Here is a 17,870-nt window from a genome sequence, read left to right as displayed (position 1 = left end):
GGATTGGGTGAACCAGTAGTAGCGGCGGCGGCAGGCTCGCGCACACCCAAACCGTGAATGAACTATCCTCACCAGTGGCAACCCACCACTGGTGATGATAGTTCATTCACTAAATGGGCCCCTGATGGATCAATTGAAGGTTATAGAAAATAAGAGGAGTACATATTCAGTTCTGCAATTCAAGCTGAAATGGCTGCCTAGGGCAGTGACCAGTCATTAGAGGGGAGGGGCCTTGGTACTAGAATAGAATGAAGTGCCAGAGAACTTATGCTCTGTAGAGCTTAAGACTGCTTTGCTTGGGGAAATAAATAATTTTGAACTGTATTTAGAAAACACAAGTAGGGCTAAATCTGCAATGGGCTAGGAAGGGAAGAAGATGGCATGTTAGAAAGAGATCGGTGATCTGCACTGATGAGCCAAGCAAATGTGGATCTGCACCTTGGTTATACACCAATTTCCAATTTCCACCAAGCAGTATCCTGACTAACAGGAAGCCAGCTTCCTATAATCTTCTCAGCTGTCCTTACCACTCTCTGTATGGATCTTCTCAACAGCACTGCTACCACCAAACCAAACAATGATGCAGTTTGTTAAACCTTCTCAGTTGTGCTTCTGTAAAAAGTGGCCAGGACAGAAGGAGAAAGATGTGCTTCAAAATAGTGTTAGAATGAAATGGAAAGGAATAGCAGAAATTGGAAGGGACCTTGGAGGTCTTCTAGTCCAACCCCCTATAGCATTTCAGACTTTTTTTTAAAGGTTGTTTTAAGTTTTCTGCATTGTTTTAGTAGTTCTTGGCACTGTCCTTTTGGGGTGTACTTCCCTCACTCTTTTTGAAAGCCTCTAGTGATGGAGATCCACAATTTCTGAAGGCAAACTATTCCATTGGTTGATTGGTCTCACCTTTAGGAAATTTCTCCTTAGTCCTGGGTTGCTTCTCTCTTTGGTTAGTTTCCATCCATTGTTTCAGGTTGTGCCTTTTGGTACTCTGGAAAATATATTGATTCCCTCATTTTGTAGGAACCCCTCAAATTTCCTGACAGAACTATTAATCAGTGGAACAACTAGCCTCCAGAAGTTGTAAATGCTCCAACACTGGATAATCATTTTTCTGAAGTGGTGTAGGGTTTCCTGCCTAAGCAGGGGGATGGACTAGAAGACTTCCAAGGTACTTTTCAACTCTGTTATTCTATTCTAAATATTGCAACAGTGCTATTTTATTGTGAATTGGATTACGGAGAAATTTTCTAACGGTGAGACCAGTCAAGTTGGCCATGCCCACCCAGTCACATGACCCATTTCCCACAGAAAACACTGGGAGCCACAAAACCTGGGTAGGTGTGGCTAGAGTGTGTGTGTCATGTGACTGGGTGGGAGTGACATTGAGTTGGCCATGCCCACCCACTCACATGATCGGCCACCCGCTCACATCACCACCCACCCACTCACATGACCTCAAGCCACACCCACAGAATCAGTAGTAAAAAAAAAAAGAATCCCACCACCGCCCCTAATCATCTTCATTGCTTTTCTCGGTACTGTTTCTAGAGTCTCAGCTTCTTTTTTGCATTGTGATGACCAAAACTGGATGCAGTATTCCAAGTGTAGCCTTATCAGGGCATTATAAAGTGGTATTAACATTTCATTTCAGGGCTGTCAAACTGGTGGCCTGTGGGCCAGATATGGCTTACACAGGCCATGCCCACCCGAGCTCTCAAAAACAAAAACATCACAATAGATCATGATCCGGACCATGACACGATCGAGTTTTACCCTCCTGCTTCATGTGATCATGATCCTATCCCTCTGTTAATGCAGCCTAGAATTGTGTTGCAGCTGCAGCACACTGCTGGCTCATATTTAAAAGATTGTCCACTAGGAATCCAAGGTCCCTCTCACAGTTACTACTATTGAGCAAAGTACCACCTATTTGATACTACAAAATGAAGTAATACTACTTCATTTTTTTAGATAGCACCCAACATTCAAGTCTGTCGAGATCCTTCTGTATCTTAAGCCTATCTTCTGGAGTATTGGCTATTCCTGCCATCTTGGTGTCATCAGCAGATTTGATGAGTTCCCCATTTATTCCCTTGTCCAAATCATTGATGCAGATGTTGACGAGTACTGGGCCTAAAATAAAGCTTTGGGATACCCCACTGCATATTTCCCTCCATGCAGATGCAGTTCCATTGAGGACTACACCCTGAATGTGGTTGATCAGCCAGTTATGAATCCATTTGGTGGATTCTGTCTAACCCACATTTTTCTATCTTAACAAGTAGTAAGTTGTAGTCTATCAAATGCCTTACCTCCAAGTAATGCTCTCCTCATCTGACACAGAAAGTGCAAACATTGGTTTGCACACTTTACTAAACATAACATATAAAGAGATCAAGTCAGATTGTTAGTTATCTGCACCCCTAGAAACTTAATACTATTGACTACCTCTACAACTGCAGCCTTGATACAAAGTAGAGTATAACTAGGCTGGCTCTTTTTAAAATTAACAATGATCTCCTTTGTTTTGTTAACAATTAAAACCAGTTTATTTTTTTTTGTACCAGTCCACCAGCTGGTTGTAAATTACCTGATCTATTTTAAGTGGGGCAAGAGGCGTTTCTCTAAATTGCTCTTTTCCTTTCCTCTGCGTGATCTTGAATTGCTGTAGCTTATTACTTTCTCTGGATTTAATATGTACTTGATCATCTTGACATATTGTTTTAAAAATGGGATTCAAGAAACTTTTGCATGGTAGGAGGTGTTATGTTCTTTTCTCCTAGTAGTGCAGAGAATTGGTCCCTCGAAATACAGTTTTAGCTTATTCACCAGTAAGATATCAAAAGCTGAGAATGAGGAAAAGTGCTATTCACTATGCAAGTGCTTATTCAGAAAATACATTATGATTGCTCTCAATAACAATGACAAGTTATATCTGAGAATTCTGTGAATACAGAAATCAGGTACATTTCTAGTCATACTGATTAAAGCAAAATGCCTTAAGATGAACTGCCTAATACCTTTTTTTTCTTTTAAATCTTTTAGTTGATAAAAAACAAGGTGATATTGTCTTCTTGCTGGATAGCTCTATCAATTTTGGAAGAGACAATTTCCCCAATGTTGTTGAATTTATACATGACTTAATCGATGCTATTTATGATGAAGGCGATTCCATTCGAGTTGGTTTAGTACAATACAACTCTGATGTGAGTGATGAATTCTTTCTGAATGATTTCTCTGACAAAGAGCATATCTTAGAAGCAGTGAACAAGATAGCCTACAAAGGAGGCAGAATTGCCAATACAGGAGCAGGTATCAAGCATATCCAAGCAAAACATTTTGTGAAGGAGGCTGGCAGCAGGAAAGACCAGAATGTCCCTCAGATTGCTCTCATTGTAACAGCAGGCAAGCCAGAAGACGATGGGGAGGCAGCAGTCTTAGGGTTGTCTCAGTCGGGTGTCAAGGTCTTTGCAGTTGGTGTGAAAAACATTGACATGAATGAAATTACTAAGCTCTCCAGTGACTCCACAACAGCTTTTAGGGCTCCAACTTCCCAGGTCCTCTCAGAGCTCAATGAGGCTGTTCTGGTGACTCTGAATGATGTCATGAGAGAACAATTATGTCGTGGTGTGGTGGAAGTCTCTAAAGGTAAAGAAAATCTTATTCAATTTGTGTTTCTGGTTGTTGTTGTATTTTGCTTTATTTTACATTTAGGGATTTACACAATACTGTACTGTAATTTATATATGCAGCAATCATTTGCTTTTGTTTCTCTTATTTTAATATTCAATTTCATAATGGCAAGTATAGATGGTATTTTTATTTATTTGTATTTAAGAAAATTTATAGAAAACTCATTCTCACTGATTCCAGGTGGTGTATAAAGATAAAAACCCAATGTAAAAAAATAAACAAAAAACAAAAACCACCACTTGGTGACAACAATTAGTCAATCAAAAAGTGACTTGATGGGATCCATCCCACTCTGAGTTTCCCAGGCTTGTTGTAAAACCAGATATTCAGGGCCTTGTGAAAGAATGTTAAAATGCGGGCCAATCTTCTCTCTGTGAGATGATGTTCCAACACAGAGAAGGCCCTTCTTCTTGGTCCTTAGCTTATGATCACAATTGAGTCCAAAATTTCTGTTGCCAAGCAAGATATGTTAAGTGAGTTTTACCCCAAGTGAATGTGGCTTCTTCATTGTCTTGACCATGGGGATGCTGCAAAGGTTGTAAATATGAAAAACAGCCACAAACAACTTTTGTCAGTGCCATTGTAACTTCCAACAGCCACTAAACAAATTGTTGTAAGTCAAGGACTACTGGTATATTCTGTAGTCCATTTTTAAGTGTAGCTATTTATTAATACTCAAAGTTCTATTAATACCAGTTTGGGGAAAAATAACACAAAATGGTGAGACTGTCTGAATTTTCATAGAAAGCTGATCATAGTGTGATGTTGGATCAAGTGATATATTACTGGATATTAATGAATAGTGCAAACAGAGCAGCTATTCTTGACTAGAAATCCAGAAATTACTTTTAGATACTTATTTTTATACGGTACAATTTAACAATTGGTTCTCTAGCTACCATGCCACTTTCCCTTTACTTTATGTATGATACATTTGCCATATTTTCTATTCTAGATTGTAATCTGGATGTCATACTTGGATTTGATGTCTCAGATACTGTACAAGGGCAAAACATATTCAGTGTACAAAGAATGCTGGAATCATCAGTTGAAGATATTCTGAACAGGATCAGTCAAATGCAGAAAATTAGCTGTACTCCCAACCAGGCACCCACAGTGCGTGTAGCACTTCTGTCACAGACTCCCTCTGGAATTGTAGAAGCCTTTGATTTCTCAGAGTATCAGCCGGAGTTGTTTGAAAAGTTCCAAGCCTTGCGAAATGATGGACCATATGTGCTCACAGCAGACACCCTCAAGTCTTACCAGAATAAATTTAAAACAGCTCCCACTGGAAGTACAAAGGTAAATGTTGACTTCATTTTCATTTTTGGAAAATAAAATCTTTTTGCTGCATCAAAATATTATTCTATGGAACCCCCACCCCAGGTGATTGCTGTGTATTGTCATGTATGTCATGCTGTAATAGTGAATGTAAAACAAATAGTTGTGAGTATCTAGGCTACACTGATGCATATGGTATGTGACTTTGAGGAGTCTGCACCTGCAGGGCTAGACCAGCCAAACTGACCAGCTGAAATGATCTACTGAAATCACAGAAGGAAAGGGGAGGGTGTATGAAAGTATATCCAGTATAATCATTTGTAGCAAGTGTATTTAAAGAACTGGGCTGTGTGTTGCCTTGCAAAAAGTAATTGTGTCAGCACTGTATACGTGTTAATTGCCTAAGAGCCTCGGGGCATTCCTGAATATCAACTCAGTCACTGGCTGATGTTTTCACTGAGGAGCACTTCACAACTTATCTTTATTAACACAAAACTCTTCTTCCTTAGGTGGTGATCCACCTAACTGATGGTATTGATGGTGCTATGGGACCACTGGCAACTGCATCAGTGAATCTAAAGAAAGAAGGTATGTTTTATAAGGCTTTATTTTCATACTAACATAAAAAAATCATTTTAGTTGGGATTTCTGAGACTACATACATATATTCACACTGATCAAGTCTTTCAGATAAATGAATATAGAATAACCTTAAAGCCAGGGGTGGGATTCAGCCAGTTTGGATCGGTTTGGGTGAACCAGTTGTTCCAATTTTACACGATTTGCAGAACCGGTAAAATCGACCACCGGCTAGCTCCACCCTACCCACCCCACCCTGCCCTATATAGTATCTTCCCTTCACCATGTGGTCCAGACCATCCACCTAATCTCCATGCCTCACCTGCTCTGCTCACTAAAGGTAAGCATGCCGCCTGCTTGCCCTTTGCCTTGGGTTGGGACCCAGGGACAGGTCTTTTCCCCAGCTCTGGCCTTGCACTGGAGCCACTGCCCACTTGCTACGTGCCTCGGCTGGGTTGGGGAATTCACCATTCCCTGGCTTCAGCCTTGCCCTGGGCCTCCATCCACATGGTGCTGCCCCCCTCTGGCCTCAAGCTACTGCCTCGCGGGGCTGAAGCAATTTATTCGGCCTGTAGCCTGTCGCACTAAGCTGGGGGGTAGGGGCAGCATGGGCGCAGGAGGACTGAAGTGGTTTGGGAATGGACTGGATGGTTCTTCTTACCTGTGAGAAGTCCCATCCAGAAAGTGCTGCAGCAGAGATCTTGGAGCCGCTTCTTCCAGCCCTTGCCGAGCCTTAGTCGCTCGCGGAGATGTTCTCCAAGTCAGCAGTTGCTTCTCTTGCTGGGAGAGAGAGAGTCTCTTGAGCATCAATTTAGCAGCTGTGAGCTGCCACTTTCCTCTAAGTTCCATCTGGAAAGTGCTGAGGCACAGAGAACCAGCATTCAACATGGCTGCTGCTTCTCTGTGCTGCTCACTTTCCAGATGGGACTTAAGATGAAAGCGGTGGCTCACAGCTGCTAAATTGCACAAGAAATGCTCTCTCTTGTCAGGGTTCCAAATAGCATCCAAAATTAAATCAGAGTCTAAGGCAAAGTATTGCTCAAAGTTCCAATTTATTAAGAGAGCCATTGGCACATTTGGGAAAACCCGAGTCTGAAAGCTTCCCGGTTTTCCCCACCCAGTTGAAAGTTCAAGATCTTGCCCCCACACCCACAAGTCAATCACATGGTCCAATCTCCCACTGCCATGCTGGCAGTTCTACCCATCCAGTTCCGGTCAGGTGCAGAGGTGCAGAGACAAAGGATGACCTTGGCTTTCTAGAAAGGAATTTTATTTTGGCTACATAGCATTTAACTCCGTACCATCCCCCCTCCCATTTTCCCACAATAGAAATGGCATAGTAGAATAATAGAAAGTGTAGCAGGACAAAGATCCAGAAGGAATATGGCTGCAGATCTGACATCTCTCTCAGCGAGCAGCAGCAGAGAGAAGCAGCCACTGCCCGGAGATCAAAAATGGAGTGGAGCAGGCTCCGAAAGGCTGCTCGGTTGACCCTCGCTGCGTGGCAAAAGCCACGAATGCACACACACTCACAATTTTGGTGAATCGGTTGTTAAGTGGGTTGAATCCCACCACTACTTAAAACACCCAAGAGGCTCGGTGACACAGTGGTTAGAGTGCAGTACTGCAGGCTACTTCTGCTGCCTGCCAGTTGCCTGCAATTTGGCAGTTCAAATCCCTTGAAGGTCTACTTGTCCAACCCCCTGCCTAGGCAGGAAACCCTACACCACTTCAGACAAATGGTTATCTAAACTCTTCTTTAAAAACTGCCAGTGTTGGAGCGTTCACAACTTCTGGAGGCAAGTTGTTCCATTGATTACGGTAGCTTGCAATTATGATGGGCATCCCTGACTCGCCAGGGAGTTGCTCTCCCTCTCTCTTGTTTCTCATCTTCCCCCTATCATCATCAGTTTGGTTGACAGCTTAGAAAACAAACAGCATGGCACCCCCCTGGGTTTATCATCTTATCCTTCCTTTCAGTTTTAGAGTGAATTAGGAAAAGTTTAATCCACTTGCAATGTTTTATATTACATGCTTGATGACAAACAGCCTTATGTTTATAAGTGACAGCTTTCCTGCTAAATACCTATATGTCATAACCACCTGAATTAGAATTACCATAATGAAATCAAATCTGATGTTTTTTAATTTTTATTTGGTGTGCCTTTTATTTACTTGCCAAATACATATATACTTACAACCACAATTGAGCCCAAAATTTTCATTGCTAACTAAAATTGTTATTTAGTGAATTTCTCCCCATTTTAAAATATTTTATCACAGTTGTTAAGTGAATCACTGCAGTTATTAAGTTGATAACATGGTTGTTAAGTGAATCTGGCTTTCCCATTGATTTTGTTTGTCAGAAAGTCGCAAAAGTTGATCACATGAGCCTGGAACAATGCTGCAATGACTATAAGTGTAAAAAATGGTCATAAGTCATTTTTTTCAATGCTGTAGTAACTTTGAATAGTCACTAAAATGGTTGTAAGTCAAGGACTACCTGTAATATAGACTCAGTTACTTTTTTAAAAAAGCATAAATTAGATTGCTTTAAAAGTGTGGCCTTTTGGAGATTGTAGAATAAAACAGATTTAACATTGAGAAATGAAGTGGGGGGTAGGAGAAGCTAAATAGAACCACCTTATCTAATCCTTTCTCAGATAACAAGATAGAATCCTACAGGATGAACATTATCCTTCAGGGATTATGAACAATCATTCAAGATGGATCCCCCCCCCCCCCTATGTTCTCTAGGTGTCAAGGCTCTTATTCTTGTTGGGTTGGAGCGAGTATCTAATTTTGAAGAAGCAATGAAACTGGAATTTGGACGTGGCTTTACTTATAATAGACCTCTCCAAGTGAATCAGCTGGATTTAGATTTTGAAGTGACAGAGCAATTGGTAAATAACTGAAGTCTATACTTTATTCTTAATGCCATTAAAAATAATGTTAATGGATATATATTTGCAAGTACCTATTATGTAACAATATTGTGTTTTTGAAGAAATGTAATCATGGTTTTTTAATGATACCTAATGTACATTTTGTCCATAAAATGTAACTTCTGTGAAGTTCAGAGATGAAAAAGCTAAAAATTACAAAGCAGTTGCCCTCAAAGAGGAAGGGGCCTTTATGTAAGCCACATTATTTGTTCTTCTCATATAACATTTTCTATATTAGTGAACTTTATAATAAATTAGAATTGGCTCATTGGATCAATTACCACACAGATACTGTTTAAATAGCCTCCGCTGGCCTGTCACATCTTTCTGGTCATTGCAAAGGCTATTTGTGGCTGTTATCCTTGAATAAAATATGATGAAAACTTCATCCCTTGTCCAGAATTATTAAATTGGGAAACTGCTTTGCCAAATCAATATCCCAGATGGATCAATCAATAAAGCTAATTTGAAGGTTACTGTACAGCAGACTAAAGTCTGCTAAATTCCTGAATTTGACCTATATTAGAACCGAGACATTTTGTATATTCCTACAAATCAGTATGGTACATCACTGTTGTTAACTCCATAATACAGTTGAGGAAAAGGGACATTAAAGTTGTGAGAGGCTTGCTAAAGGCTGCCTGGTGAGACTGTTGTAGAGGTAAAATATGAACCAGCAGTTCTCTGATTTGTATGTCAATTTCCCCTCTTTTATGCTGTAAGAGCACTCTGTGATATAGTATGACTACAACTTATCTAACTATATACTAGGGTTGCATTGTATTTCAGATTTGAAAGTGAAAACATGCTTTGGAGTTACTTGGAATCTCCATGCTCTCTGCAAGACCTTTGACCCTTCCAAGCAGAAGTGTGCACAGCCCCACTAAATATTCCAGGGGTTTGAGGTTTCTTGGATTCCTGACTTCCCTTCAATCTTCCTACATAAAGCATTCTAGATTAGGGTCTATACATTCTTGAAAGATTGGTATTGGCAATTTGCGGTAAACTGGAGAAGAATCACAGCCTGATGAGCCAATTCTAATTTATTATAAAGTTACATTGACAGAATCTTCCAAGGATGAAGAGCCCCCCCCCCCCCCCAGTAGCCTTTATAACCAGAAAAAGTAGAAAATGTCTCTTCTCAATCTCTTGCCCTGCCCACTAGACTTTTGTGGAGAAGTCCTTAATTGGCTCATATATTTATCTTTCAGCCTGTTTTAGCACTGTTATGTTTGAGAAATTTATTTATTTTTCAACATATGATCAATTACTATATTGATAATATTCTCCTCCACCTTGTTTTCAGTACTCTTTTCATTCTCCAAGCTATTATTTCAGTTAAAGCTCAATATTGCACAAATGCAATGAACAATATTGTGCACATATGGGCATTTTAATAATCTATTTTTACTTAATTAGTAGTCTGTTTTATTCAGGACAATATTGCAGAAAGATCATGTTGTGGAGTCCCATGCAAATGTTCCGGACAACGGGGAGACAGAGGATTTCCAGGCACAGTTGGACCAAAGGTGAGATGTTTAACATGGGTTTTACAATTTATAATAAGGCATCTATGGGAATGAGATGAATCTGTTCCAAGGAGAAATACAAAAGATGCCCAGAGTTTTGAATTCACCTGCAATGATTCTCTGGATCCCCACTATACTCTTGTATAGCGATCTCTATATTGTACTCATGTCTTATCTAGAAAGCATGTTTCAATCTATGGCAGTGATGGCGAACCTTTTTCGCCTCGGGTGCCAAAAGCACATACGTGCGCGCTATCACACGAACTCGAGTGCCGACCCACATAAAGTAATGTCCCCGCTCACCTGTGTGGACCATGCATTTTTGCACAAGGCTTCCTCGCCACTCCCTGCTCTGGCTGCTTCCCCTTGGATAACACCCAGTGAGGGGAGAAGTTGCTCTGCCACTAACGGGCAGAAATTGGGGTGGGGGTGGGGGGATGCTCAAGTGTGCTCCTGTGTCAAAAAACCTTCCCTTATCATTCTCCTGTGTAAAGATTGGGCCCTTTTTACAATGGCAGGTGTGAGTCCAGTTGCTAAATTCTCCCTTTCTATTAAAGAGGATCCTGGGCACTACAGTCAATAGACAAATGATGAAGAGAGCTGCTGGCACAGGGGAAAGAAAAGCAGCAAGAAAAGAAGAAAAAGCAGCTTTTTCCCCTCAAGGTGGCTGCTCTGTTTCCCCCCCCCCCTCCCCTGTGCTAGCATAGAGGATCCTGCCTGGTTGCTGCAATCCAAAGAGAAATGAGGAAGAGAGCAATCTGCATGAGGGAAAGACAAGCAGCAAGGAAATAAGGAAAAGCAGCTTTTTTCCCTCAGGGTGGCTGCTGTCCCCCCCCCCCCCGTGCTAGCACAGAGGATCCTGCCTGGTCACTGCAGTCCAAAGGGAAATGAGGAAGAGACCAATCTGCATGAGGGAAAGACAAGTACCAAGGAAATAAGGAAAAGCAGCTTTCCCCCCCTCAAGGTGGCTGCTCTGTTGCCCTTTTCTCCATTTCAGCACCACTCCATGGAGCCTGCCCCACCCCCCATCGCCCAGGTCCTCGCTTCTCCCAAGCATTTCTTTGCCTATTTAATTTCCCCTCCGTAGCATTTTTCCATCGTGTTTCTTGCCGTTTTGGACAGGAAAACAAAGTTTGTGGGACTAAAAAAAACTCCTTTCAATCAATCAATTCCAACTTTGCGAGATCTCTTCCCCCTCCCCAAGTTGTAATTGATTGAAGTTTTTTTTTAGTCCCACAAACTTTGTTTCTCTGCACACGATGGCAAGAAACGCGATGGGAAATCAGGTAGGCAAAGAAATGTTTGGGAGAAGCGAGGACCTGGGCGATGGTGGGTGGGGCAACCTCGATGCCCTAGCACTGAAATGGAGAAAAGGGCAACAGCAGCCACGTTGAGTGAAAGAAGCCTCTTTTCTTCTTTCCTTACTGCTTGTCTTTCCCCCCTGCTGGCAGCTCTCCTCATTTCCCTGTGGATTCAAGCGATCGAGCAGGATCCTTTTTAGTAGCAGGGGGAGGGGGGAACACAGCAGGCAGCACGGGGAAAGACAAGCGGCAAGAAAAGAGGCTTCTTTCACTCGTGCTGGCAGCTCTCTCATTTCCCTGTGGATTCAAGCGATCGGACAGGATCCTTTTTAGTAGCAGGGGGGAGGGGGGAACAGAGCAGCCAGCACGGGAGAAAGACAAGCGGCAAGAAAAGAGGCTTCTTTCACTCGTGCTGGCAGCTCTCTCATTTCCCTGTGGATTCAAGCGATCGGGCAGGATCCTTTTTAGTAGCAGGGGGGAGGGGGGAACAGAGCAGCCAGCACGAGTGAAAGAAGCCTCTTTCCTTGCCGCTTGTCTTTCCCCGTTCCGGCAGCTCTCTTTGCATTGGGCTGTTTTTCGCCCTTTGGAGGCTTCAGGGAATCCCTCCGGAGATTAAAAAAAATATCGAAAATCAGCTGGCCAGCGGGTGCATGCGCACTGGAGCTGACAGGGCAATGCCTCGCGTGCCCTCAGAAATGGCTCCGCGTGCCGCCTGTGGCACGCGTGCCATAGGTTCGCCATCACGGATCTATGGTATCCATTTTATGTATTTAAATTTCTAGTGTTAAAATTGATATGAATTTCATTTCAGCACCTTGTTTAACAAAAGTTCTTGGCTCAGAATTTGCAGCTTCTAGAGTTAATTTTGATACTCAATGTCACATTTCACTTGTACTTGACAGTACTTGAAAGATTTAAAAAATAGAATGCAACTCTATTGAAGGCTTTGCTATGTAGGTGAAACTATATAAACAAATTATATATTGATCTACGCATTAGAGATATAATTTTAAATGAATGAGATAACATGAATGCTCATGTTATATATATAAAATTAGAAAATAGGACCAGTGGCTGGAAAGGGTTAAATTTAAAAGATAGCACCGAGGCACTGATCATAGCAGCATAAGAAAAAGGCTTGAAACATCAGGTCTTTAGAATCACAGGTCTGCCATATTAGATAGGATCTAAGATGCAGACTATGCAGACGGATCCCAGAGATAGTCCAATATCATACTGGCAGGATTTAAGATGCAGGCAGGAGCAGCATATACTAAATGGCACAACCAAGTTGCTGCATTGTGAACAACAACATCTGTTTGTTTTATTGGATTTATATGCCGCCCTTCTCCCAAAGGACTCAGGGTGGCGTACAGCATTAAAAAACCCATATTATAAAATCTAAAAGAAAATTAGAAACAATCCAAGAAACAAACCAAATTAATATAACACTAACATTTTAAAAATTGGATAAAATTAACAGGCCAGGCCAGCTTGATGGAAAAGCCAAGTTTTTAGGGCGCGTTGGAAGGACCAGAGGTCGGGGATTATGTGAAGCTCCAGGGGCAGCTCATTCCAGAGGGAAGGCGCTCCCACAGAGAAGGCTCTCCCTCTGGGGGTCACCAGCCGACACTGTCTGGCCGACGGCACCCTGAGGAGGCCAACTCTATGGGATCACACTGTGCGGTGGGAGGCTACTGGTGGCAGTAGGTGGTCTTGCAGGTACCCTGGGCCTAAGCCATGGAGCGCTTTAAAGGTCATAATTAGTACCTTGAATCGCACCCGGAAAACAACCGGCAACCAGTGCAGGCCGCCTAAAAGGGGTGTAACATGGGAACACCTAGGTACCCCCATGATAACCTGTGTGGCCGCATTCTGGACCAGCTGAAGCCTCCGGGTGCTCTTCAAGGGCAGCCCCATGTAGAGAGCATTGCAGTAGTCCAGGCGAGGAAAGGACAAGGGCATGAGTGACTGTGCATAGAGCATCCTGATCCAGGAAGGGGCGCAACTGACGTACCAGGCGAACATGGTAAAAAGCCCCCCTGGTCACGGCCATCAGGTGTTCTTCTAAACTAAGCCGTGTGTCCAGGAGGACTCCCAGATTGCGGGCCCTCTCTGAGGGGGCTAAAATTTCTCCCCCTATCATCAAAAATGGAACAAGATGCACAAATCGGGATGACGGAAACCATAGCCACTCAGTCTTGGAGGGATTGAGCTTGAGCCTATTCCTCCCCGTCCAGATCCGCACAGCCTACAGGCATTGGGACATCACGTCGAGGGCATCGTTTGGGTGCTTTGGGGTAGAGATGAAAAGTTGGGTATCATCAGCATATTGATGATACCGTATCCCAAAACCATGGATGATCTCTCCCAGCAGTTTCATATATATGTTGAACAGGAGGGGTGAGAGAACCGACCCCTGGGGCACCCCACAAGTGACACACCTCGGGGTCGATCCCTGCCCTCCAGTCAACACAAACTGCGACCGATCCGACAGGTAGGAGGAAAACCACCGTAAAACGGTGCCCCCCACTCCCAACCCCCCGAGTCGTCGCAGTAGGATACCATGGTTGATGGTATCGAAAGCCGCTGAGAGGTCTAATAGGACCAGGACAGAGGAGCAGCCCCTTTCCTGGGCCCGCCAGACATCATCGACCAATGCGACCAATGCCGTCTCTGTGCTGTACCCGGGCCTGAAACCCGACTGAAACGGATCCAGGTAGACAGCTTCATCCAGGTACTGGGGAAGCTGACGTGCTACCACAATGTATGGGTTTAGACTCCCACACGCAGATAGGAGATCCCACAGAAGGTCATGAAGAATAACAGGGCTAAGATCCTGTGGAACTTCCAGATCCAGATGGACAGAGAGGTATTAGCCAGTCAACTAGCCATTATGGTTGTAGACAAGGAGCAGAAGACAGTGACAGTAATAGATGTAGCAGTGCCAAGTGACAGCAACATCAGAAAGAAATAGTATGAGAAGCTGAAGAGTTTCCAGGCCTAAAGGAGGAACACACACACACACACACACACACACACACACACTGTTTATGTATAATCTCAAGCTTTTTTGAGATCATATTCAGATATTTATTGCAATGACTTACTATAATTTATTTGCAATTTATTTGTAATTTATTTGTAAAAAGGCAGAATTGAGCGTAAAGATAAAAAATAGGATATTCAACTCAAGTTTATGTATAAATATGTTCTTCATGTTTTAAAGGGAATTCCAGGGGAAAATGGCTATAGAGGCTATCCAGGAGATGAAGGTGGACTGGTGAGTAAATGTTTCTCAATACCTGAACTTCTACTTGCAGTAGCAAGGAAACAGAAGAAAATTATCAATACTTTTGCTGCGAAGATGGATGGATGGAGGAGGAGGAATATGGTACCACAACTTTAGTGCTGCAACAATTTTGGTTTATGATGAGCAGAATATTAGCAACATTTTGCTTTTTTGTTCCATGCTACATACTGTATAAATTAAAATACAGTCTATCTTTTCTTACCTGCTATGCACAATAATAAAAAATCCAAGCCTTATCAGATTCTTCTTCCAGTTGTTGAGAGCGACGGACGTGTTTTGTCCGCCCTGCGCTCTCTTGGTGGGCTCCCCTCGGCTGGGGGGGGCACAGGGTGCCTTGAAGGGGCGCCCTGCCTTATGGGCTGCTCGCTGGGAGTCCCCTGGATCGGCGGCGGCCACGGAGGGGTCCCCGGCATTGCCCCAGGAGCCGAGAAGCGAAAGGGGGTGCACGACAGAGCCTTCACACTCCCGCGTGCTTTCGTGTTGAGGGGGGGCACAGGGTGCCTTGAAGGGGCGCCCTGCCTTATGGGCTGCTCGCTGGGAATCCCCTGGATAGGCGGCGGCCACGGAGGGGTCCCCGGCATTGCCCCAGGAGCCGAGAAGCGAAAGGGGTGCGTGACAGAGCCTTCACACTCCCGCGCGCTTTCGTGTCGAGGCAGCTGGATGATCTTGACAATTTGAAGGCTACAGCTGAAGTGCGGTGAGATGGGAACCCTCCCCGATTCTCCTTTTGATATTTAAATGAAAGATTGTCAGCTTTCTAAAGGACTTTCAATCCCCTCCTGGGACGTGTGATTGGAGGGAGGGGGATTTCTCCCCCCTCGGAAAAGCGGCTTTGGACTTATCTCCTCTCTCCGAGAAGAGAGAGAGAGTTTAAAAAGGAATCACACTCGTTATAAGCAAGCAAATGAATGTTTTAATGCAATTGTGAAAGAAAAGTGAATGATCTGACTTCTTTAAAAACTTTGAAAACTTTTGACTTGTTGCTTTCTGATCCCCGGTGTTGGTGAAGCAAGATGGCACACTTCCGTCGTCTTTATGCTCTTTGAAATTTGACTCCTCCTATGAAAATTGCTGGCATTGTACCTTTGCCTCAATGACTCTCATAAATATCTCTTACTACATAGTATCTTGGATTTGGAATAACTGATCTAATTGACTGGATTTGAATTATAGAAAAGGTCTCTATTCCTGTCTGGACTGTCTGCCTCGTGGTCTCTCTTGGTTGTGGCTTTCCACAGTCGCCATTTCTTTGTATGGACCAGTGACGTGCGGTGAGGTTTATGACTGGTGAGGCACTTCAAATATTTTTAGACTTGTGGACTTCAACTCCCAGAATTCCACAGCCAGGCATGCTCAGTTCCAATTTAAAGCGACAGCATTTGTTTTTCTCCTTTGCTCCTTCTTTCTTTTTCTTTTTCTTCTCCTTCCCCTCCTTCCTCCCTCTCTCCCTTCCTCCCCCTCTCTCAAACACACACACACACAAACACACACACACACACACACACACACAGAAGTTGGATTGGACTATCTCTCCTACCCCTTCCCTCTCTCACTCACTCTCAAACAAACCCCCCCACAGACAAAAGTTGGATTGGATATCTTTTCCAGTGGCTTGAAAGCAGCTCCTCTGCCATCCCCCCCCCCATTCCCCTGCTGCCTTTCCCAAACACCTCCACCATTGCAAATGCAGCCTGCTGTCTGGGTGGGAAATGCCTGGAACACAATAAAGCCCACCCACCACCTCCTGCTGGCAGGCTGGGGTGAGAGGAGAGGCAGAGAAGCTGGAGGGGAGCCGAGCCGAGCCTTCCAAAAGAAAGAGGCTGGGGGGGGGAGTGTGTGTACTACAGCATGGCTCTTTGCCTGGCTTCCTGCCTCCTCCTGTGGTCTCCTCAGTGCTCGCTTGTGCTCTCCCTCCCCAAGTGTAGTTTGATTGCAGGTGGAGCCATGTTGCCTTTTCAAACTTGTAATCAGTGAAGCTGGGCTAGATTTTTATATAGTTTTATCCAGCTGTGTGTGTGTGAGAGAGAAATGAATGGGGGCCTGGGGAGGAAGTCACTACACTTGGGGAGGGAGAGCACCAGTGAGGTTAAGCAGAGTTGATTGCAGGTGGAGCCATGTTGCCTTTTCAAACTTGTAATCAGTGAAGCTGGGCTAGATTTTTATATAGTTTTATCCAGCTGTGTGTGTGTGAGAGAGAAATGAATGGGGGCCTGGGGAGGAAGTCACTACACTTGGGGAGGGAGAGCACCAGTGAGGTTAAGCAGAGTCATCCACGGTGAGGCAGCAACTAGCTCAGCTTTTTCCTTTTCCTTTTTTTTTTCATGATGAGAGTGGTGAGGCTGTGCCTCACCTGCCTCACCTGACTGCACGTCACTGGTATGGACATAGACATCTCTGAGTTTTTTTATATATATAATGGCTCCGAAGAAACCACCACCTGGGAAACCAGGTTCTGCTCCAGCATCTTCAACATCCAGTCCAATTGGACAACACTCACTAACATAGTTTCTACAACCTAAAGCCCCTGAGGAGGAATCAGTAACTCATCAGCTGCTTCAAAAGATCTTAAAGGGGCAGGATGAACTGAAAAATCAACTGAGAGAAAAGAATGAACAGCTCAGAGAAAATCAAAACCAAACGGCACAAAACAAACAGAGACTGGGCGTTCTGGAGGAGGGGACAGCTGAGATGAGGGGGGAGGTGAGGGGGGTCCAGAGAGGAAATTTAGAACTTGAGAACCACATGATAAAAATGGAATTTGAAAGGATGTCTTTTTTCCTTAGATTTCAAAACGTAATTGAGACTGACAATGAAGACTTGAGGGGGATCATGACAAAAATGTTAGCTGAATATATTAAAAAAGACAAACAGCAGCTAGGATGGGATATTGACTTGGTTTATAGAGTTAATTCAGCTTATGCTATAACACACAATGTTCCAAGAGAGGTTCACATTAAATTTCTTAGAAAGGCTACAAGAGATGAGATTCTGGGGGCACAAAGGGGGCAAATGTTAAAATACAAGGACAGAGAGATAGCCATCCTGAAACAAATCCCGAAGAAAGTAAGAGATAAGAGGAAAAAATATGCACTATTAGCAAAAACATTATTTGATAAAGGATTTTGGTTTCGGTGGCTTCAGCCAGAAGGTATGCTGATTTTCTGGGAGGGCAGTAGAGTTAAAATTAATACAACTATGGAGGCGGAGGCCTTCATGGAAAAAAACAAAGCCC

At 43.5% G+C, this 17,870-nt stretch overlaps 1 protein-coding gene across 1 annotated transcript in view; it reads left to right on the top strand.

Annotated features, from left to right (window-relative positions):
• Window positions 1-17,870, top strand: part of COL6A3 (collagen type VI alpha 3 chain) — a 167,534-nt gene that overhangs the window by 63,967 nt on the left and 85,697 nt on the right. The window contains exons 10-15 of the mRNA XM_081940022.1: window positions 3,043-3,645; window positions 4,646-4,992; window positions 5,481-5,559; window positions 8,308-8,453; window positions 9,932-10,024; window positions 14,555-14,608. Of these exons, the coding sequence (XP_081796148.1) occupies window positions 3,043-3,645; window positions 4,646-4,992; window positions 5,481-5,559; window positions 8,308-8,453; window positions 9,932-10,024; window positions 14,555-14,608 (1,322 nt within the window). The remainder of the gene's footprint in view (window positions 1-3,042; window positions 3,646-4,645; window positions 4,993-5,480; window positions 5,560-8,307; window positions 8,454-9,931; window positions 10,025-14,554; window positions 14,609-17,870) is intronic.

This window comes from Natrix helvetica, assembly GCF_964273705.1.
Source record: "Natrix helvetica genome assembly, chromosome: 2".
Lineage (NCBI taxonomy): Eukaryota > Metazoa > Chordata > Lepidosauria > Squamata > Natricidae > Natrix > Natrix helvetica.
Note: the sequence above shows the minus strand (reverse complement) of the source record. Positions and strands in the feature narration are given on the sequence as shown.